Here is a 24,611-nt window from a genome sequence, read left to right as displayed (position 1 = left end):
TTTGTAGGGCAAATTTCCATCCAACACACTCCTGTAAAGGACGTCAGACCTTATCCTGTGAAAATAATGTAGTAACAGTAATAGTTTTATGTTCAAGGCTCTGGGCAAGGGAGCAACTAAATGTCAAATAATTCAGTAGAAGAAAACTGACATTTTCCCTAATGACGAGATCCTGTCAATGTAGCACTGACAGCACTCAGAGGCCAACACTACTTGTACTGTAAAGAGCATTACTGGTACATTAAGGAAGCATCTCTGACATACACCTATCAGGCACAACATTAAAACCACTGACAGCCGAAGTGAATTACATTGCTCATCTTGTTCCAATGGTATCTGTCAAGAGGTTGGTTATATGAGGCAGCAAGTGTACAGTCAGTTCTTGAAGTTGATGTGTTGGAAGCAGGAAAAATGGGCAAGTGTTAGCATATGAGCGACTTTGACAAGGACCAAATTGTGATGGCGAGATGACTGGGTGAGAGCATCTCCAAAACTGCAGGTGTTCTGCGGTGTTCCCGGTATGCGGTGGTCAGTACCTACCAAAAGTGGTCCAAGGAAGGACAACTGGTGAACTGGCGACAGGGTCATTGGCGCCCATGGGCTCATTGATGCACGTGGGGAGTGAAGTCCAGCCCGTCTGGTCCGATCCCACAGAAGAGCTACTATAGCACAAATTGCTGAAAAAGTTAATGCTGCTATGATAGAAATGTGTCAGAACACACAGTGTTCAGAACTGGACCATGGAGCGGTGGAAGAAGGTGGCCTGGTCTGATGAATCATGTTTTCTTCTACATCATGTGAACGGTCAGGTAGGGTCCGATCTGGTCGAGCATCTGTGGGATGTACTGGAACAACAAGAATGATCCATGGGGGTCCCACCTCACAACTTACAGGACTTAAAGGACCTGCTGCTAATGTCTTGGTGCCAGATACCACAGGACACCTTCAGAGGTCTTATGGAGTCCATGCCTCAACGGGTCAGAGCTGTTTTGGCGGCACGATGGGGATCTAGACAAAATTAGTGGTTTTAGTGGTGGTTTTAATGTTGTGGCTGATTGGTGTATAAATGTAGGAGAAAATACATTATTTATTTAGGAGCATTACTACATGTGTACTAGAGTACTACATGCACTTCTCTGCACATACTAATAACGGAGAAATAATTGATACAGAGGCAGAGCTATCCGAAGGAAGATTCTAAGACCTCCAACTCAGGATCAAGCTTCTTTGTTTCTTTAAATGTATATTAACTCTAACTTACTGTTTAATTCCTTATGACCTTGCATGTTGCTGTGTGTGAAGTAATTTCTCAGAAAGCTGATTTTTTGTAATCGTGTAATCTCCTGAATTCCTAAACTCCTAAATTGTAAATTTGACCTTGAGCTCAGCACTGGGCCATCTTTCACAGCTCTGGAACAAATTTGAATGCTCTGATTCAATTAAATTATAATCAGTGGTGGTGTGGCTTTAAGCGACCTAAAATGTATTGCCCCCCCCCCACCAATCTGTTTCTACAGATAATCCCCAAATTTTTAAGCAAGTTAAAGCAAAGTCAGTGATTTTAGGCTGATTACTACTCTTAAAATTTGCGGGTGATGACCCTTTCATGGTTGGATTTTTTTTGACATTTTCTGAGGGAGGCTGGCTCGCTAATAGAGGCTTTGCCACCCCTCCTAAATATATGGCTCTGATGACACCCTCTGTATATTATAATAATGTATTATAATAACAATGAAAATCCATCTTCAATCAATTGGGATAGAAACGGAAGTGAAGCGGAACCCGAGGGTGACCATGGACCCCACCTGGTTAAACAATAAACGTAAACCTTGCATTTCCTTCACAGACTGCTAGGGGGACCGCAGACTCCGTCTGGTTTAATATTAAACTTACACCTTTGATTTCCTTCACGGAGCCCGAGGGAGAACGCAGATCCCCTTGACCTACAACTCTGTGATGAGCAGTGAGATCAATCCAGTTCCTGACCCGCTTCATTTCGCTTCACTTTTTACCTTACCTCGTGGTTCGACATACTTTCTCCACCAAAGCAGAGGTACTGTACAGACAATGCGAAGAGTGACAGCAAGCTGCGACAGACACTTACATCATCCACCATTAGTGTTGCTATGGCGCGACCAATCTCATTATAGGACTTGGCTTTTCCCTGAGGACCCAGGAGAACAAACAGGAATCTGCGCGGCGAACAAGATAAATGTCAGCTAATGTCAAATGTACATGAAATCTACAGTGGGTGGGTGTGGGTCAGTGGCTGGGTTTACCTGGTGGGCACGGGGACCTCGGTAAGCCCGCCCAGTGTGGTGGCCTGGGCCAGGCGCACAAAGGCCACGAAAGGTTTATCAAGGAAGTCCACTTCCCCCACCAGCACGTTGGATGCCTCGGCATCCCTGGGAATCTTTTTCATGAACTTATTCTTTAGCTACCAGGGAGGTGGCGGATTGGGGCGAGAGACGGAGAAGCAGAAAGAGAGAGAGCGAGAAAGAGAGAGAGAGAGAGAGAGAGAGAGAGAGAGAGAGAGAGAGAGAGAGAGAGAGAGGTCAGACAATCATGCGTTAGCTATGGCTCGAACCGTTTCCCTAAATAAGTGATCATGTTCTGAGAGTGGACAAAGTCAATTATTAACCACTGGTGCTGTGGCTGCGGCGTAGTTTTCCTTTGGACAGACCTGAAGGATCGCCTACAAACAGACCTTGTTCAATTTGACAACGCTGCTCCTCGTCAGCGGGGAGGATTTGGCTTTGATCGCCATCCCTGAAATATTGGACCTGACTAGTGCCTCATCGAAGAGAGAGACAGATGTAAGTACAGATGTAGGAGGGGGAAACTGAGACCGATGGACCCGCTCAACCTGACCTGTGCCGTCTCCGTGGGTAAGGTGAGGCACAAATTGATCGCCGTGCACACAGAAGCACTCGATATGCGGTGGCGACACCAGCCCCGTCAGGCCCAAATCCCTCCTACATGTGAGGGCCTGAGCACATGAACGGGGGCAGCGAGACACACGTGTTCCCAATCAAAGCTGGCTCAATATTGACCCAGTACGGGTCACATAGAAAGCCATCGACATGCACATGCATTGGCACACAGGCATAGAAATGCAAACTCTATTACTGTTCCTCTGTTATGTGTGCTAACAACAAAGTATCGTCACATGAAATACAATTGGAATATCCGCCGGAACATAATGAGGGTACTTTACCAGGATCCGGTCAAGCAGCGCTTGTTCTCTGAGTTGCAAAGCAGAAAAACTCATTTAACTGCGAACAACACGACGGATATAAATTCCTATTCACATTATACTCGCACTTGTGTATAACCCATCTTATTTGTTTGGCCATTGATACCCATTTCACACAATAATAGCCTGGCCCGTGTTTGAACTCTGCATCGGTGTGTCATTTGGTTTTAAAACTGTGTACTTGTATTGTCCCGGCGAGTGACTCAGTGGTGTAGTCTACATGATACGCATGATACAACAGTATACGCCATATACCCACTTAAGAATGTGCAAGGGTACGTAACAATATAGTGTCGTGACAGAACCTTCACTTCAGGGATTTTGTTACGCAAATACCGGGTAGAGTATAACTGCAATAAAATTAGTTTTGCAAGGGACTTTGCCGTTCCTATAGCCCTGTCTGGATGTTGCATAGCACTGGCATAGCCCCTCCAAGGATTTCCTTACCTTTTTACATTTTCATTAAACATTTTAAATCAAAATAACTCCGCTACTGTCCCACAAGTATTTTAAGTTTTAAAGTTATATATATATAACACCTAAAATTCGTAAAACAGGCAAGTGTAGCACAGTGGCATAAAAGGTTAATGGAGAGGGAGCCATCTCCGCTCCGCTTAAGCCCAGTGCATCCTGTGTCAGGCTCTGTAGAGCAGAGGTTCCCAACCACCGGGAAGCGGACCGGTGCCGGGCTGCGGGGCATTTGCCACCGGGCCGTGAGAAGGCGGGCGGGAACTGTAATGACCCCTCCACAGCCCCCCACCCTCCTGGCTGGAAGGGAATCATCACAGTATATCCACTATAATAAATTAGACGACACCACTGGAGTGACTGATTTATATGGCCGCATGTTCCCTGCATTGCGCCTGTCTCATTCGCTTACAGTGGTAGTGAGAGATTCATGTCTCTCGGTGCTTCCGCGACAAAACATCAATTTGATTGAACGCTGTCCCTTTTGTAAGACATCTCTCCAATTACAGGGTGCAACAAAATAGAACCTTCCACCCACTCACCAACAAACCAACAAAAGCAGACCATCACATAAAGATAGGAATATGAATACCGGCATTACAAACACTCTGGTGGAAAAACAAAATCAAACGAGTCATTGTTCGCACGGATTTTAGGTGATCGGGGCCCGTTTGTTTTAGGACGGACGTTTCGATGACTTAAAACCTGCGTTTTCGGTGGTCGTTTGAACAGCGGCCAGCTAGAGAGTCACCTGGTCTGCGCTGGGAGTGTCTGCAATGTCATTCATACTCCTACTCTGGGCGTGACCTGGAAGGCAACACAGCAGAGAGACGGTTATTACACGTCGGAGACACGTCTCGCTATAGAACGTGCGCCTCCTTCAGATGAAGACAACAAAAAACACAAAATAGAAGCCCCATGGAATGGTGAGACACTTAAACAACTAGAGACAACCAACTTTTATACTTGTTTTTTTATCATCATTTGTAATGATTTCTCTGTGTGTTTGGTCTCTAACACTGAGTTTCTCTTAGCAATTCGGTCAATGCTATGGGTTTTCTATGTCTAGGTCCATTTATTTTCATTGTTTATTTATTTATTTATTTTTATCTCTTTTTTTGTTGTTGTTTTAAGATTTATTTTCTTAGTTTGGTTTATTGTATATAGCCATTTTTTTAATTTAGTATTATATATTTAGGTTTACTGTATGTTATATTGCCAATTTAATTTTTCATTATACATTTTTGAGTTTATTGCAAATTATTATTTATTGCCATTCTTGCAAATGGAACCTGATTGAGACTATTTGTTTTCAAACAGGGATTGGTTAGGAGGGTTGTGTCCATCAGCCGTCCATTCCATTCCAATCTCTGATGACTGAGTTTACCACATAATATAAGGAAAAAGGGACCATAAGAAGACCAAGGATACCCCGCCCCCATATACATACAGCTACTACCACATATTATATATATTATTATTCTAGTTTAGTAAAATACTTAATCTCTGTTGTCAGCATATTTGTAAGTGCATAGGTTGTATTGACCAGTACAAGTAATTCGCACACAGGCACAACGTGGGGTCTTTTTCGAACATGCACTCGCTTCGACAACCTGGAGTCACTAAATGGGACACAGGTGTGTCGTGTTGTTGTTGTAAGAAATATATAATAATATATAAATGATTGATGTAATGGCATTTAATTTTAATTTAATCAGGCCTTAAAAACATTTTTTTATTAATATTATTGTGGTGTGGGGATGGTGTGGTTTGAGCAGCCACACTTGTCCTGGGTCTAGGTAATTGGGGACCCAGGATCAGAGTGGCTGCTTACCTGTTGATTGTTGGTTGGTCTAACGAGCAACAGGTAAAACCCCCATCCCCACACACGCTCAGGAGAGGAGCCCCTGTTATGACACAACTTCCTCTGCTCCTGTGCTTATTCCAACCAGCCCACTCTCTACAATAAACTGGTGTCTGAAACCCTGTTGTCTGTGTCTCTGTGCCGGAGGTCCCTGAAAACGCCACTTGGGTGGTGTCTGGTCGGCGAAACTGCCACAATTATATAATACTGTTTTTTATTTATACAATTTTTAATTTTTAATTTTATTGATTAATTGATTTATGTATTAATTTAAATTTACATTACATTTAGTCATTTAGCAGACGCTTTTATCCAAAGCGACTTACAAGGGAGAATAACATTCAAGCTACAATTTATGTATTTCTGTATTTACTTATTATTATATTTTTTCTTGTTTTTTTTTGCCTTGCATTATGCTTCATTTAAAATAATCACGAGTGATGTGAATCTATAAATATTTCGAAGCATATTTTGTAAATTTACACAGGGACAGAGAGACAGAGGGAGAGAGACGGGCACTCACGCAGACGGCCGTAGCCGGCGGACTGCTGCTTTACGCGGAGGTCCTCTGTGGAGCGGTTGAAGTTGGCCCCCGGCCCGGCCCCCGGCCCAGCCCCTGGCCCAGCCCGCATCTGAGGACTGCGATCTGATGAAGAGGGAGGCGAGAGGATGGTTATGTGATGGTAAACAGCTCATAAAGCATTAATACATCACCCCACGAGTCATTGGGCTCGCATTTCATTTACCCAAGCCTATTCTGTTAAATTAGATATGTGTATATTAAATTTCTCGTTGACTGTGGAATCAAAATGTGCGGGATGTTGGAAGTTGACGAATAGTTCAGAAAGAGACCTATTTGCTTTCACAGGCGGTCTAAGCGTGAAAGTGTGAGACATTGATCATTTTAATGGCACAATTATGGCACGATCGTGATGACGTTGATTTCACTCATGAATGCACATGCATAGCAGAGCGAAGCAGAGGACCGGGGGTTGTTAGCCTTGTCGCGTGAGGAACTCACTGGCGGAGTTGCTGGACTTGCCAATGTCGGCCAGCGAGCGGTGGATGGGCTTCTTGGTCTGGTGCCGGTGCTTCCTCAGCAGGACGAAGCTGATCTTCTCCCGCAGGTCTGGGGAAATCATGCCCTCCTCAATCTGCCTCTCGATCACCTCGTCTGGAGGAGAGGAGACCGATTTGAGAATTCGGCCTCACACAAGTTACGAAGGTACAACAGCAAAAAAAACAGCTTGCTATCTTGTGATATTATCAGCAGGCACTGTGGTTTGGAATCAACCCTGGAATAAGCTAGACATTGTCATTGGCTTATATAAGAAGACATATATGATATACACATGATATGTGCAGACATTTTTTTATCCCCCCAAAAAAGTCACATAATCTGAAGATTTTTAGAATGTAATAATTTAATAATATCATAATTTCAATTTTATCACCAGTTTAATTAACCTTATTGAATCCCTAAGTACAAATAATTCATTCCAGAGTAAAAAATTTACATATATTTTCGGAATTTGTAAAAATGGACTATAAGAGTCGGTTTTGTCTTCCTTTATACCATGTCTGTTTATTGCCAATTCTCTTTAACACCTTACCCTAAACTGCATCTTACTGCTCACAATACATAGTACCACACCTACGCTACATTACATTATACTAATCCTTAACCTGGTGTCCATTTTTTATAATTGAATATTGCCTGTGTCCATGAAATTTAGATGATGTATTACGGCATTGTCCTGCACGTACCATGGCCACTTACATAGCATTCATAAGTTTTAACAGGCATTGGACATGCTGACCCCTTAGGATCTGGCTATACCCGTAATTAATCTAGAGTTCTTATGCAAGTGAAATGTTTGCTCGATACTCTCGTTAAACAGGATGTATCCTAGATTCTGTCTGTCAATGGGGAGATTTCTAGTCCATCAGAATACGAGCCAGCAAGTGAAAGTTATGCAAGCGAGCCTCACTGTTTTATAATCCAAAAAGTATGTTTCACATGAATCAGCCCTGTTACTGTCCTCATTTCATTGTTGATTTCACTGTTTCACTTTCATCTATACAAATGTATTGCTCACGTCTATCAGCTGCCTGTTGCGAGCAGTTGCACTGGGGAATGGGCAGGACGAGTGATAAAAACTATATCAAACATTATAGATTGTAATCTATGATGCGGAATTGAAGCAAAGGCCTCCCTCTAGCAATTACAGTTGGTGGACTGTTACTTGACCCTACAGTGTGTGCCCAAGGTTCTATGTTCCATCAACGTAACAAGAAGAACAGTGTCCATATCTCTGGTGTATTTACACAAATACATCCTCTGATAGTACTTACTTTTGTGTAAATTATAAGTCAAAAATAGTAAATTATACTAAATAATAAAGTAAAAAATATCTGAAACAGTGTTAAAAAGTAAAAATCTATTCTAGCTGAACTTTGGAACAATCAATTAGACATATTATAAGTATGCCGCCCCAGCCCGCCCAGCCCCTGAACTCACCCACAATCTGAGGCAGCGAGTAGCCCTCCAGGTCCAGCAGCACCGTTCCCGTCTGCAGACACGTCCGGAGCTCGAACAGACTGTGCAGCGACAGCGTGGACACATGGGGCTTGCTCCAGCGCTCTCCGCCCTCCTCCACCTTCTCCTCGAACTTCACCCACCTGGCGCCGGAGAGAGAGACAGGACAGGTAAGGGGTGCTATTTTGAAATGAGCCAAGGGTCCAAACCTGTTTCCGCAAATGCTGCAGATGACTGTGATGACATTTCCAAAAGGGGGTGGCGGTGGCATTTTCAAACTTTTCCTCAACTGCCGCTCGGAGGGGAGAAGGGCTGGCTAATGCACAGGATGGCATAATAATTGCCGAAAAGGTGTGAAGTTTGTCGTTTGAAGACCGACTGACGGAGTAGTTCAGCAGATGCATTGCACTGAATTGCAAACGCACACACACACATGCACACTCACGATAACCTATCTGATGCTCGAGGCACTGGGCTAAGAATTATTTGCAATAATATGAAATTGAAGTTTGCATGCGTTTCATGTGCTTTATTTGTGTGTGTGTGTGTGTGTGTGTGTGTGTGTGTGTGTCTGTGTGTGTGTGTGTGTGTGTGTGTGTGTGTGTGTGTGTGTGTGTCTGTGTGTGTGTGTGTGTGTGTGTATGTGTGTGTCTATGTGCATTTATGTACATACAGTATTTCATGATTAAGGCTTTTTTGTGTGTGTGTGTGTGTGTGTGTGTTTGTGTGTGTGTGTGTGTGTGTCTGTGTCTGTGTTTGTGTGTGTCTGTAGGAATAAACTGCATGCATGGTATTTCATGTGTGTTAGGCCTTAAGTGTGTGTACTGTGTGTGTGTGTGTGTGTGTGTGTGTGTGTGTGTGTGTGTGTGTGTGTCTCTGTGTGTGTGTGGGTGTGTGTGTGTGTGTGTGTGTGTGTGCACGCCTGGGGCATGTGGGTCTAGTCACCTGGCAGACTCTTTCCACTCCAGCTCCTCGCCCTCATGCTGCAGTGTGTCCATCTCTGTGAATAGCGTGGGGGTGGGCATGTCGTCCTCCTCCCCCAGGATGTAGCGCAGACGCTCGGCCGCTGGAGACACTGGTGTGGAGACACCAAAAAAAAATAAAAAATATGAATATTCCATTCATTTGATTTTTATGATTAGCCCATCAACCATCACCATCAATAGATATGGTTTTGGTCAAAGCTGTTTGTTCAAATGGAATGCCTTTTATCTACTTTAGCTGTAACAACTATATGTACTGTATGTTCTATGTATTATGCCTTAAGTTATATTATGTTACCTAGATTTCAGTCAAAGGTACTTATTTTTGCCCTATTTTGTATTTGCTAATTCCATTTGAAATGGTGGAAGCTTTCTTTAACAAATACGGGTGATGGTCAAATTAGTTGTCAGTGGGACCATTTCAAGGTAGGTTTCTCACCATATACTGTAGGTTGAATTTTCCAAATCCCGACAATAGCCATCATCAGGAAAACGGTCAGGATTGATATTTAACAGTAAAACTTTTGTGCTGACAAGTAATGGGGCTATGCTGGATTTGGCACCGGTATGATCATTTAAAAGGTAAGGAGAATTTACTAGTCTTAGTGTTTGTCTCTTCTTTCTGGTATTACTAAGTCAGATTTTGACACTTCTCAAGAAGCAAAGGGGAAACTCATCAAGGATTCCTTAAATTGGGACAATCGACGGTAATCATCTAAATCTTATTCAGATTCCTTACAGTTATCTTGCACTTGTATCTGATTGAATGTGGAAACAGGTGGTCAGGCACTAAAATTCGAGGTTGCTTCAATGGTTGATGTATGCTTCGATTGTTTCTAGCCTTTCATGTAAGTCGCTTTTAACAAAAGTGTCTACTACTGCAGAACTTCAAAAAACTTGAGCCACTCCTTTTTACCTTGGAAAGATCACTTAACCACAGTCCATCCTGGAAAATATAATTGATAGAGAAGCAGCAGCAAGGTGCTACGACAGATGGCGGATGTTTGATTTACCTTGAATTTGACACTTATGACAATATAATAGTATCAAATGGCTGAGAATAAAATGGCCGTCGACAAGATCGCCACCTCAAGCGTCCATCGTCACACTTGATGGTTTGGCTCATCAACTGTGAACGTCACCTCTGCGGTAACGATCTTGGGCTTTAAGCTGCAAGCCACAGTGTTTTTCTACCCACTCCACCCTCCGGGAGGAGCATGGAGGGGGCGATGCTCAGTGACCCGACGCCTCGTGCGTTCCAGCGCCTGATCGCTGTCCATATGCGGAGCAATCTACGCTACGAGTCGTTACACGAGTCCCGAGCCGGAACGGAGGATAAATCAATCTAACCAGATATAGGGTCTCAACACCGCTGACATCACCATCAACACCGGTCATCGGCGTTTCAATGGCTCGTGTCAACATTTCATTGTATTTCCTGTATTTTTCTTCACCCGGCAGTGAAAGGACAAGAAATAATTGTCCTTTGTTATCATCTACAAGCAGTTTTTAATCACATGCATCCCTGTAATATTATCAGTTTTTAATCATGCTCATGCCGCTCATTCCCTCAATCTCTTTTACATCCATTGGCATGGAGGTCATATGGGATAGGGTTCATGGATGTAGCTGCAGGTTGGTGACCCTTCAGCAAGCACCAGTGCCACAAACGTATGGCGGATCAATGATATTGAAGCAGGGTTTTTTTTTTTATGTATTGATGATAACCAGGCAGCTAAATTCAACTTCAATTCTCGCTAAGTTCTTGGTCAAAATTCATATACAGCAAGTTGGTATTCTGATCCATGTTAGTACAACAGCATGTCTGCTGAAGCAATGGTGTTGTGTAATCACTCAAAGCCTTGAGTGTCCATGAAGCCCATTACCTTCACTGTGGGAAACACCCCCCTACCGACTTTGATCTAAAAGATGGCCTGATGTGGACTGGCTTGACTGCCAGTGTCTCAATTGTCTCAGAAGTGACATCAAAGATATCAATTTCCCAACCTCTCGCTTCCAAAATAGTTTACCTTCCTTTCTGTCTGACTCTATTTTACCCTCTTTCATCTGTCATTTATTTGTTTTCCCTGCTGGCACTTTGTGGCTGTTATGGTGCATTATACAAACATATTTGATATTCATGTGTTGCGGCCCACTCCAAAAGTGTGTTTTGCGTGTGCGTGTGTGTGTGTGTGTGTGTGTGTGTGTGTACACCGGGCAGCTGAAGCAGCTCAACTCCTGGTTCTTGCTTTCACCCCGGATTGCACCATACTGACCGATGCAGGGGGGCTTTTCTGCCAAAAGCTCTGGGAGCCAAACCAAGCATTTGGGTTCTGGAAGGTCGATGCAAAGAGCTCAATCGAGTACTAAATATGAGAGTGTTTACTCTCAGAATTAACCTAAACAATGGCCTTTGGCAACACCAACACAATGCCCCCTGCGTGAACAAGACCGTCAAAAGAATGTAGAGAAAAATTGGGATGACTGACACAAACCCACACCCCGTCTGCGCCAGTCGTTTTAGGGGAACCGCCTTCAAAAGAACGTTTCAAAGGCTGCACCTGCATGCACAATGCACTCGCCCCCGACAGTCTTTGAAAGCACCTCTCTCTAAAGGCTTTCCCTGTGGGAAAAAATACTATTGAAACATTTTTTATAAAAATGATGGAAGCAGAGCGGAAAAATGTCAATATTAATCAGTTTTGAGACTTAATAAAAAAAGTTAATACACTTGCATTGTGCAGAAGATGTGCTTGTGAGCAAGGTATGTCTAGTAGTGAGGACTCTCAGAAAAAGAGTCGCTCGTATATGACTTGTATTAACTGTGACTCTCCTCTCAATTTGCCAACGAAAATAGCCGTGAGTTGTGAGTCACGCATATGCAAACAGAAAATGATTACCGAGGATTGAATTGATATGAAAAAGGCTGAGGGCATTTAGCATAAGTCACATTGAATGTGATTGATTTATGCTTTGCGTTCCACCAAAATGGTGACAGAATCAAATGAATGAAGAATCAAACGAACAAATAGTCAGAAAATCAGTCAGAGTCACTCATGAAGAGCCGAGCATCCAATTAGAGACAAACCTTCTCACCACTGATGTCTCAGCATGTCATGCCAGATCACATTGCGTTACGTCGTATCAATCAAATAGCGGTTTAAAAATCCCCGCTTGTGGATTGGACTCACTTGTGCGGCTGATTTCCGTAGCGTTGTGGCCCTGAGGGCTCATGAGTCCCTCCTCCATGTCCATCTCACGGTAGCGGTCGTGCTCATGGTGCCTGTCGTGGCCGTAGCGTCTCTCCCTCTCCAGGTCCGAGGCCTCGCGGCTCGAGCGTCTCCGCCTGCGCTTGCGTCGGTATCCCCTTGGCACCGGAACGCCGATGTAGATGGACTGGTGGTCTGCTCACGCGACAGGAAACGGCTCGGTTTAAAAAGTGACATATGGACAGTTTGGGAGGTCGGTAAATGTCAAATTTCAGCCTGAGAATGAAAACGTGGACCGAAATAGAGGGAAATTTAAAAAAAGGATTTAGGGGAAAATGTCTGACTTGACATAATGTTGCATAGCTTGCAGAGCTAGTTCTGTCAGACAACTGGACGGCGCCACATGTTTCTGCGCCCTTATTTAGGTCTATCGAAGCAGCCATTGCTCCTGCTCTACCTATTGACGCTACTCTTCTATCCAATGAGGGGGTTCAACCTCATCATTCCTAAGTATCATTATTTTTTGCTGTACACCTATAAGCAGTTGCGCACAGACGCCAAACTCAAACGATGCATAATGAAAAGAGATCATTTTAAGTCGCTCAGTGTTTGAAGGATCATCATTTAATTAAATCAAAAATTATATACGTGATTCATTTTTGTAGAAAGCCAATGAGCTGAACAATCAACTCCAATAAATGAATGCAAACAAAAGTCTGAATGACTAAATTATAGTATGGCTTGCTGAGGTACAAAGCATTCGTCATTTATGATTGAAAAGAGCTTTAATGAGAACATGGTTTAACCCCCCCCCCCTCCCCAAAAAAGTTTAAATGTTGTTTTCTGTCTTACAAAACACTTGACTGAGATCCGATAACATTGGCAGACTGTTGGCACAGATCTTTCATCAATCCCTCCTACCCCAGGGAAAGTCTTCATGAATGCTAAATCCCCTAAAAAGTCTATACATAAATTATTATATCTCTTTATTAAATGTACCCGCTGCTCTCCATTTAACCAGTTGCGTACAAAGGGGAAATCAAATCGGCTCTGATACACACTGGCATTCACATTCCGTGCATGGTTCCTTCCTTCTGATTTGTTGTTGATTTGTTTTCTTTGTTTTGGAAGGGGCAAACCTGTATGCTGCCAGAATGATCATCTGCTGCGAATTAGGGTTATGTCGCAGAACAAATTGTGTAGAAAACTCCCACTGGAGTATTTTAAACAACTGGGAGAACAGCGGCTAAATTGGATGCTGGAAGCTGGAAGGTCTCTCAGCTAGCTACTAACCCTTACACACACACACACACACACACACACACACACACACACACACAAACGCACACACACACACACACACACACGCACACACAAATTTGCATGCTTGCAAACATCATAAGCCTCCATCTTTGCCTGTTCATACACAGAGACATACACACACACATAAACCTCCACACACAGTGAAGAAGATGAAAGCTGGAACTCCACCGGGGCAGATGGGTCAATGCACCAGCTGAGGAACAAACATGAACAAGACACAATACACAATACACACACACACACACACACACACACACACACACACACACACACACACACACACACACACACACACACACACACACACACACACACACACACACACACACACACACACACACACACACACGCCTCTAAAGATGGAGGGTAAACTATGCTTTCATATTGATATTTCATCAATGATCTGCAATACTTCACAATCTGAGACGGATTCTTATTGTCAACGTGACAACTTTGTACCTAGTACAAAGTTGAAGTGAATACCAGGTTGCAACAATCAAATAATAATGTTATCTTAAATGATGTTATGTTAGACTAGATAAGATTCAATCGGGGTTAGATTTGAATAAATTCGATTTCACTTTCTTGTCCTGATCTGGGTAAAATTGTCATTTTTGCAGGAGCAAACGGAAGGATGAAAGGTTAGGTTTGGCACTTTTCAACCCAGGTCGTATTAAAGTGTTTAAGGTCGTATTAAAGTGCGCCCCGCCCATCCACATGATGTAGAAGAAAATGTGATTCATCAGACCAGGCCACCTTCTTCCATTCCTCCATGTTTCAATTCTGACGCTCACGTGCCCATTGTAGGCATTTGGTGGTGGACAGGGGTCAGCATGGGCACTCTGACTGGTCGGCAGCTATGCAGCCCCATACGTAGCAAGCTGTGATGCACTGTGTGTTCTGACACCTTTCTATCATAGCAAAATTAACCTTTTCAGCACATTGTGCTACAGTAGCTCTTCTGTGGGATCGGACCATACGGGCTGGACTTCACTCACCATGCGCATCAATGAGCCCATGACCCTGTCGCTGGCTCACCAGTTGTCCTTCCTTGGACCACTTTTGGTAGGTACTAACTACTTCACACTGGAAACACCCCACAAGACCTGTCGTTTTAGAGATGCATTGACCCAGTCGTCTCGCCATTACAATGTGGTCCTTGTCAAAGTTGCTCAAATCCTTACGCTTGCCCATTTTTCCTGCTTCCAACACATAAACTTCAAGAACTGACTGTTCACTTGCTGCTTAATATAATCCACCTCTTGACAGGTGCCATTGGAACGAGATGAGCAATGTAATTAAACTTCAACTGTCAGTGGTTTTAATATTGTGGCTAATACAATACAGTAAACTATGTTATACCAAAAAAGAAGATGATCACAAACCGTGCATTTTTTCTAAACGTCCAAATGTTGTAATATGCATTGTATAGTGCAACAGGCGTGATACAAGCTGTATCTTAATAATGTATTTAAACATGGCATGTTACTAAAAACACACACACTTCATACACATAGAAGCATCAAAGCTGGTGATGCGAAGAGGCTGAACAAGCTTCTGAAGAAAGCTGGTTCAGTCCTTGGTGTAAAGAAGCTTTAGACAAGGAGCGCTACCCGAGGACTCTTCTGCCTGCTGCCATCAGACTGTATCATTCCTGTTCTGTCTGGCTGGACACTCAACATTTTGAACTACTGTATAACCTTCCTGTAATCACCCTGGTGCACATAGTGTATGTACACTGCAAAAAATTTTACAGAAATTGCAAAAAATTTGACAACAAAAACAAACATTTGCTCATCTTCCATTATATGAATTTGTTGAGACAGTGGTGGTATATTCCTTATTTCGGCTTATCTTTGATGTTTTTGTCATGAGGTTTATTTTACATTTACTTTTTTATTTCTCTCTCTCAGCTTAGATTCAGCTTTCTGGTTCACTGCTCATGTTATTTCATTATAGTTATGGTAGCTGACCAAATCTTTCCGGTTTATTAATTGTTTTATTACTTATATATTTTGCTGCTTATCATTAGGTTTAGTTTATTTTGTCATGTTTTATTGTGTACAATTAACCATTAGGTTTTATTGTATATTTTCCATATATTGCCTTTTCTTATTTTATTTATGTTTTTTCCATTGCTTTATTATTATTATTGCCTATTTTTTATGTAAACTGTTTCTGAGGCTGCAATTTACATTCAGGGAAGAATAAACTATCTATTCTAAAAGCATTCCAAAAGCAAGCAGCGATTTCAGCCTGGGGCCTTGTTGGCGGCGTGCTCAGGTGGGTAATCTCCCGATTAAGGAACTTTCTTTGTGGAGTTTGAATGTTCTCCCCGTGCTCACATGGGTCTCCTCCAACATAAAAAAAAACGGACGCCAATTAAAAACATGCAGAATGCTCTCATGACTACAACATGGATCTATGGAAGTGGTCCCCAGGCGCTGATGAAAAAGGGCAGCCTACTGCCCCTGGCTGCTCCTGGAGGAAGGCAGCGAGGATGGGAAAATGCAGAAGCCACATTTCTTCATTCACCACTCCCTGCATGTGCGCGTGTGTGTGCGCGGTGTTATCACCACTCCCTGCATCCTGCGTGTGTGTGTGTATGTGTGTGTGTGTGTGTGTGTGTGTGTGTGTGTGTGTGTGTGTGTGTGTGTGTGTTTGTGTGTGTGTGTGTGTGTTACGTGCCTGTAAGACAAATAAACAATTTTTCCCTAATAATTCCCATACCAACGAAGACCACGGTAAAGTTAAAGAGAACAACGTAGAGATGTGTGAGACACAGCATTTTGGTTTTTTTTGGTTCAAGTAGGAAACAAAGGAAAAAAATTACATCTAATTCTAAAATAAGAACAAAAACACTATAAAAAGTGTTTTTCTAAGCGTCTCTCTGCAAGAGAGGCGGGGTGAAGTGGGGCCGCTCTCTAGTAAAATACAAACACAATCCAGGCATCCGGTCTCCCCCCTGTGATGTCACGTTCAACTTTGCAGGCAATTTCCTATTTTTAGGTGGGCCTGGCTAATTGCATTGGAAAAATGAGTCCCTCTGCAAAGTAAAAATAATTTCTATATCGATTTGCTACATCATTTCTCCACACATTAATTCACTGGGTATGCCAACTTGCAAGTTGCCCTTTAAACACAAGCACATAGAAACACACTCACCCTCCTCCTCCTCATAACGAAGGTGAGAGATACCGAGCCCTCTGTCTCCATGGTCCATCCTGCAGAATGAGACAAAGAATGAGATTCACACCTGAGTTTAGAGCGCCAGTGGCTGTGAATTTTCATTTGCACATGACCGAATATTGTGTGTGCATGTGCGTGCGCTAACATCATTGAATGCGTGTTTCCTGTGAGTGTGTGTTGGTGCGTGTGTGTCTCCATGAGATGGCATTGGGACGAAGCCCAATGCCCTGCGCTGGGTTACAGCATATCACTGATCAATGGAGAAATAATTAAAAGGGAGCCCGCGTCGATAGAAACCAGGGCAATTTAAATAAATGTGCTGGTAACTTAGTGCACGTGGTGCCGCTTGAGAAATGATACAACAACTAGATAGATAGATAGATAGATAAATAGATAGATAGATAGATAGATAGATAGATAGATAGATAGATAGATAGATAGATAGATAGATAGATAGATAGATAGAGAGAGAGCAAGAACGAGAGAGAGAGAGAGATATTCCTGGTGGATTTGAAAGAGCACAGGTAGGCACAACAACACAACCCTCCAAACTGATCCCTATTTGAAAACAAATTGCTTCAATAAGGTGTCATTTGCGACCGTACATGTTGGAGTGACATATGTGCTGTCAGAGCAGATATCTCAATTTGGAGGGAAACTCTTGAAAAGCAAAACAAAGCCACCCTGGAGGATGAGGGCGGTAACAAAGCGGGAAAAAAACCCCAAAAAAACAAGATGGTGACGGCTAGGTTAAGCCACAGCTGAGCCCGGTTGAGCCGCCACCGCATCCGTCTCACAGTGTCGCTTCCTGCCTCGGTAATTAGTCCTGTCACATTGGTGTCCTTCACACCCAGTGGGCAGATGGAGCCCCCACTGCCCGCGCGGACGCACGCACGCACATGTACACACACACACACACACACACACACACACACACACACATAAACTCCCCCCCCCCCCCCCGCCCCCCAGCTTATCGGACCGATCGATGAGCCTGCAATGGCACTCACAGACTCACACTGTTCACGTGGACGCACTAGCCCCGGACACACACAAACAGACACACACACACACACACACACACACACACACACACACACACACACAAACACACACACACACACACTACACACACACACAAACACATTTTGACACGTGAAACACTGGCACACTCTTACATGATGGCATACAATAAATCAAAAAACGTATAAAAGTACATACACATATTTAAGTACACAAATATAAATGTATGCAAGTGCATAAGTATTGTAAGTTGCTTTGGACAAAAGTGTCTGCATCTAGAAGAACCTTTAAACAGATGATTAGTTGGGATTATGTCGACCTAAAACAACTGTAATTGTTTATTAAATCATGAGAATACGTATATAAAATTACTTTAAAATCACTAGTCAGTGCCTAAAAGCAGCATTAAAGGCCTCATGGATTACGAGGACACTACATATCCTCATGTCCTCATAATCCAAATGCTGATGGGTTATTCAGGTATTTTATCCTTTTTAACCACATACGCACACACAAATTGCACAACATTTGAACAGTTAAGGGCAGAGTTCAGCGGAGAGTAATGTGCATGTGTGTCGTGGTCATATAGCAATATGATAAATGCTGCTCGTGATGATGTCCCAGCAAAAGAGAGAATCCTGGGAGGGAAGTTTCATTCAATTACTATTGAAACAAATTCCACCTTCACCCAGCGGAACGTTACATGCAACCATTAACCAGATTGGCATTTGTTCTCGTAAATGGAAATGAAACAAGCAACTTTTATCCAAAGTATAACACAGTCAGTTAAATATGCTTTGAGTGGGAATGGGTTTGGAGATAACCAGTGAACCAGTAATCCTGTAATGGTATTGTTCCGTAATGGAACATTTACATATGTGATCAGTTGAATGTTATCTTTTGAGGAAATAACTCTTACTTTAGTATAAGTAATGTACTTTTTACTGACTTCAATGGTGACAGTCTCTACACAAGTGTAGGTACATATTGACTATGACCCAATATACCAATAACAAACCCAAAATCCAAACCACCATTTGGGTCGAGGTTGTATTTCCACGGTTTCTAGTGTGACTGCAGTGTCAACTTATACACCCCATAAAAACATGTAATATTACTATAAGATTTACAATAGAAATAGCATACATACCATAGATTAGATAGAAAGATATTACTACATGTATTGTGGTACTGGTAATAATGATGTTACTGCTGTAGAAAAAATGATAGAGAATATACAGTACATAAAGAGAACAATACAATACATTTAACTATAATTATTGGAATATTTGAATAACTGGATGCATATACGCTTGATAGTATTGTCACAATACTATACACTGATTTTGTGAATAATATATAATAACATAGGGTTTCTATGAGTAAACAACACAAAATAAAACTCTAACAAACATGCGAGTAGACCTATCATATTTATAATATTGCGTACTTAATTATATCATATGTTATACTATATATTTTCCCCGGGCGCGTCCACGTATGCTGCCCACTGCTCCTGGCTGTGGCTCCGGAGGAAGGACAAGCCAGGATGGGTTAAATGCAGAGGCCTCATTCCACCGGCCACCATCTAAAAGCATGTGTGTGTGTGTGGGCAAGCATGTGTTGTAGTGTGGTGTGCTGTGTGACAAATAAAGTTTGTTCTTCTTATACTGTTCTAAGCTTCTGTTTTGGCTTGAAACTTCTCAAACTACAAATTAACAGTCTAGCCCTGGTGAAATTCCATTGTTTAGATATTAAAGCAGATATGACTTACTAATGAATTAGTACTGAGTCAGGCTGAAGTATAATTACTTGAGTACTTATACAAGTAATTTACAAGTAAATTAATTGAGTACTTATACACAATAAAAAAGTATCATTTCTGAGTACTCTGCCTATTAGTTGAATATTTGTGAGTTTAGTGCAATTGCATCTATAAAACAAATACAATTCTAAATAAAATGGAAAGATTATTCTTATTCTTCACCAAAATGTTTCAAATTTAAATTTAACCAAATCATTTCACGTATAAGATTAAAATTAAGTTCTGATTCTTAAAGTTGAACATATTGACAAACATTATGGCTAATAAACTACGCAATAAACATAATATGACAATTCTTTTTGCAAGCAGTGATATAGTGTTTGGATATTATTTCATTAAAAAAAATGTGCAATATGGCTGTGAAGTGTTGTGTGGATTGATTCCTTTTAATCTGAGATGACTCATGAATACATTTGATCATTCCAACTTTGGAGGTTTTGCTTAATTTACACAAACACTCATTTTTCAGCTCAAACTCTGAGACTTCACAGAGCGTAGGGAAGAGAGAAAAAGCACGTAAAGTCTTTGGACAAGCAAATGTGTAAGCAAATGAGAGATGAAACCTTTCCAATGTTTTTTTCAATAATTAAAAAAAAAAAAAAAAAAAGAAACGAGGCCCCTATGGGACCAGGAAGGTTCCAGAGCATTGGAGAAACATTGGCGCGAAAGACAAAAACGGAGACAAGAGAAGAGCATTGAGATCCTCCAAAGCCAATGGGAACCAAAACACGGACCCAAGTGAAGGCCACAGACACAACGTCCTACCTGATTCAGTTGTCCGCTGGATGGAGTGAAGGAAGAAATGGCTTCTGCTGTTTGCCGGGCAGCGTCAATGGAAACATGCCAGTGGAGTTGGAACCAGCCGAGCAGACAAACCCCCCCCCCGGATCAATAATGGACGGAGAGCTTCTGGCGGGATGCTGCGTTAAAGTACGGGCTGACAGCGAACCAATAGAAAAAGGCCATCTCCATATAGATGCCAGCGGGTCAATATATAGGCTTGGGAACCATGGAAAAAGTAATAATAAGGCACAGGATGTTAAGCACCAGGCATAGATTTGAAATGGATCTGGTGGCTGAAATGAGGAAAGGGGTTTATATACAGATAAAGGTATACAGTAGGATACAGTTAAAGGTTTCTGTTGAAGGTAAACTGGTCAAAAGTGTCCAATTTACGGTCTTTCAGGACTTCCAATAGAAACTACACCCTTCACGTTGGATAACCTTTTCCCATTTTTCCGCAACAATAAAGGGGCCAAAGGTCCCCAAGGCCAAAAGTCCCTGTCTCTGCCAGTTTGTAAGGACAGACTCAAGGACAGAGTTTTCAACTTCTTCCATCGGTCAAATGTTGATAGCTGTTGGTAGCGTTCAGCAGGGGCTCTGAAGGCAGTTCATGTTTTCTCGTAGTACTACGTTTTTTTTAATCAGCAAATCCAAGGGGTCAAATACAAGTGGCCTTGAAGGTTAACAACTGACCACAAAAAAAAGCTTATTACTGGCTCTGTGAAAATGAGTGGTCGAAATGATTTTGGAGTCAGTATCTTAGAGTTCCTTGATAAATAAGGTCAGAGCACTTTTTTATCTTTTTTCTATGCTCTGTTAACCGCGGTGAAAACAGTTGAAATTGCTTCAATTCATTCAATTCAAGCATCGGATGCCGTTTCATACTGCACTGCCATTTATGCTTTGGTTATTAACGTTTCCTCCAGATATCCTCCTAATTAAAGCCACTCGTCCTGTTATCGACATCAAGAAATCGGAAGGGAATATCAGTGCCGGGTAAATTACGATTTTATCAATTAAAACAGTCGATCACTTTATTTGAAGTGATGCAAGACTCACCGACGATTTGTTTGTGGCGAACAAATCTTCTGAAATTACTCGGCAGTTGCGACGACAAAAGAGTCGTTCTTTTGCGACTCGCTATCTGCAGCCAGGTACACACGACTCTCCAAAAAGAGACAAGCTTCTCCTGTCTGTTTATTTGCCAAGTGACCACAGGTAGCTGGATCTCACCTCGGTAGGTCTACTTGTCTGCACTTGCCTTAAGAGCGAATGTGTCATCTCTGTGAGCAAACAAAATATCAGACATTGTTGTTCCATTCACTGGCTGCCTTGTGTGTATTTGTGTTGAGGATCCAGAGCTCTCGGCGTCACAGATGAGTTTCATTAACCAGCCCGGGCACAGGGTTTCTTCTAATCTCCCTCAAAGAGAGGTTATGGCACCTTAAACTCATGGCAGCTTAAGCGGATAGAACATGACGCTGATACAGTTGGGTGGCAGTGCATTCATTCCCAAATAATCCCACGGCACACCCCTATCCTGTTAACCACTAAAAACATCAGAAACATATGTAATACCTGTAAAATGTGCTTATTATTATGGCCTGACGAAGAGTAGTGAACAATTTGTTCATAGCACACCTTTAATTATTTTATTTATTTTATAAATTATTTATTTTTTAACCTGTGCTGTCAGCATGCTTGGCGTACAACACAGAGTATTTGTATGCCGTTGCCTTCAGGACAGAGTTAGTCTGCAAGTGAAGTTCATGCAACTTTTTATTAATTCTTTAATCATCAACAACTGCTGCAACAACTCTCTCCTGTGGATGACCTGTAGAATGACAAGAGCGCAGTTTCTGGTTATGGAGAGCCACCACCAACCCCCCTCTTTGGAGAACTATTTATCATGTTTGGGTCTATAAACAACTGATCACTACTCCAAGAGGGGAAGACGTACAACTCCTTTAAATGACGCCAGGAACCACTATGTCGAAAGAGTGAATCTTCGACTCATAAACTGAAAATAATGACTGAGGACTAGTCCAAGGAGATAAGGCCACGGTTTTTGGGGCAATTCTTATTGAATGTGACTATTTGTATGCCTTTGTATTCCAAAATAAGCAATTTTGACAGAATGAAATGATCCACAACTCAGAGCCAAGTGACTCTTCTGACTCTCATTCAGCGAATGCCCTCCCTCACTCACCGTTCTATACACCAACTGAATCAAATGAACGAAGAGCCAGACAATGGACCGATTCAATTTGCTGAGTGACGTCAAGAACCGAATCTAAAAAAAAGAGTCGACCCTTTAATCACTGTGATCTGCAATTTTTAAACATTAATCAGATAAACACTGATATAAGATACATTCAGAAATATTTTCCACTGCTATTGAGCTTCTTCACATCTTGGCGTGAAGCCCTGTGACGGTTGAGATGGAGCTCGGGTGTACACTGTGTATTCATTTTTCCTTTGGGAGAGGTTACAAAATGAAGTGTCAAGGGTGGAGGAAGTTCAAGCTTATTTATATTAAATCCACTTGACGCGCCTCATTCAATTAATGTTGTCTGCTTCCCAGCGCATTATAAAAATTCATACAGCGACTTGTCCAAGAGGGAGATGGGCTATTACAGGGAGACCATTATGAAGCTAATGGAGTGAGACGACAGATGGTAATTGTCAAAGTTATGTCAAGAGTGCTGAAAATGTTAAGAGGAGAAGTAGGAAAAGGCATGTACTGTATGCCGAAAAGCAGGATGAGGATGGGGGGGTCGTTCGCTTACAAAACACTTTGCTCAGTGGCAAGATAATGAAGAGGCCTGTCAAGGTCCCCGGCAGTGATTGAAGATAAAGACACAAATGTTTTGTTGCAAAGATTAGCGCATTATTTCAGCCTCACTGAATAAAAGGGGAAAAACAGGACATTCAGACCTGTTTGATGGCTGGAGCCAAGCAGTCAAACCACACTCTTTAGCGCAAGCTGCTGAAGAGGCAGTACAAGACAGCAGGGGACGTTGAGAGAGCTGGCCTAGCGGACATGAGAGCAGTTCTAACGAAGCAACTCTTGACCCTGCTCTTGATGAGTTCGCTCATGTTGACGTGGTCGGGAACCAGGAACTTGGTCTTGTCCAAAATGGGAAGCTGTTTCTCTCCTGTATACCGCTCGATGATCACGGGAATCTTGCTTGGGTGCTGCTCCTGGATCAGTCTGACATCTTCCACTCTCTGCTCGAATGTCCTTCTTTGTTTGAAGGTTTTTTCCGACGGCATTATTTGCGTCAAAGTCAAACAGGGTATGGCGGTCGGATAAAACGCTGGCAAGTGACACCACTGAGTGGTGGCAGAGTTCCATAGGAAGAGGCGGAAAGAGAGAGCCAGGAAGCGGGCTGCTTTCCTGGCCAATCCCTTCAAGTTGACCAAGCAGCTTCTTGGTCAAAAGAGGACTGGCCGCCTCACCTGCTACAAGGATGTCTTTAACAACCACCTCAAGGCCACGTACAGTGACCCGATCAGAGAATAACCGCTAGGTCCATGTGATGCACTGACAACACCACCAAAGCCTACAGTGGACCTCAACTGGAAGGAGCCTTGCCTAAGTGAAGCGGAGGAAGTGGTGCGGAGAGCAAGATCAAGCTCAGCACCAGGCCCAAGCGGAGTGCCGTAAAAGGTGTATAAGAACTGCCCGAAGCTACGGCATCGGCTTTGGAGGGCCCTGAAGGTGATCTGGAGGACAGGGAAGAATGCCCAGTCATGGAGGTATGCTGAGGGAGTATACATACCGAAAGATCAGAAGTCTGAGAACATCGACCAGTTTCGTGTCATCTCCTTGTTCAGTGTGGAGAGCAAAATCTTCTTCAGCATCGTAGCCAAGAGACTCTCCAACTTCCTGTTGAGCAACAGGTACATCGACACGTCAGTGCAGAAGGGAGGAATACCAGGTGTTCCTGGCTGCCTGGAACACACAGGCGTGGTAACACAGTTCATCAGGGAGGCAAGAGAAGGTGGGGGGGACCTGGCTGTGCTATGGCTGGATCTCACCAACGCCTAAGGCTCGATACCCCACAAGCTGGTGGAGATTCGCACTGGAGAAACACCATGTTCCCCAGAAGGTGAAACACCTCATCCTGGACTACTACAGCAGCT

The 24,611-nt window shown here is 42.7% G+C and overlaps 2 protein-coding genes across 2 annotated transcripts in view; both read right to left on the bottom strand.

Moving 5' to 3' along the window:
* slc4a5a (solute carrier family 4 member 5a) overlaps nt 1-12,471 on the bottom strand; it is a gene marked incomplete at its 3' end in the record, with an annotated part of 38,537 nt that extends 26,066 nt beyond the window's left edge. Inside the window, exons 1-8 of the mRNA XM_080003462.1 lie at nt 12,302-12,471; nt 9,073-9,202; nt 8,110-8,270; nt 6,610-6,762; nt 6,112-6,234; nt 4,476-4,531; nt 2,280-2,437; nt 2,105-2,192 (exon numbers count right to left, since the gene is read on the bottom strand). Coding sequence (XP_079859588.1) covers nt 2,105-2,192; nt 2,280-2,437; nt 4,476-4,531; nt 6,112-6,234; nt 6,610-6,762; nt 8,110-8,270; nt 9,073-9,202; nt 12,302-12,365 — 933 coding nt within the window. The 5' untranslated portion in view covers nt 12,366-12,471. The remainder of the gene's footprint in view (nt 1-2,104; nt 2,193-2,279; nt 2,438-4,475; nt 4,532-6,111; nt 6,235-6,609; nt 6,763-8,109; nt 8,271-9,072; nt 9,203-12,301) is intronic.
* A 10,967-nt stretch (nt 12,472-23,438) lies between these two features.
* On the bottom strand, nt 23,439-23,738 carry LOC307233101 (microtubule-associated protein 1 light chain 3 beta-like; the record flags this gene model as incomplete). Its single annotated transcript, XM_080004314.1, has 1 exon — nt 23,439-23,738. One exon carries the CDS (start codon nt 23,736-23,738, stop codon nt 23,439-23,441), a length of 300 nt encoding a protein of 99 aa, XP_079860440.1.
* Nucleotides 23,739-24,611: the final 873 nt, after the last annotated feature.

This window comes from Zeus faber, assembly GCF_960531495.2.
Source record: "Zeus faber genome assembly, chromosome: 7".
In the NCBI taxonomy this organism is placed as follows: Eukaryota; Metazoa; Chordata; class Actinopteri; order Zeiformes; family Zeidae; genus Zeus; species Zeus faber.
Note: the sequence above shows the minus strand (reverse complement) of the source record. Positions and strands in the feature narration are given on the sequence as shown.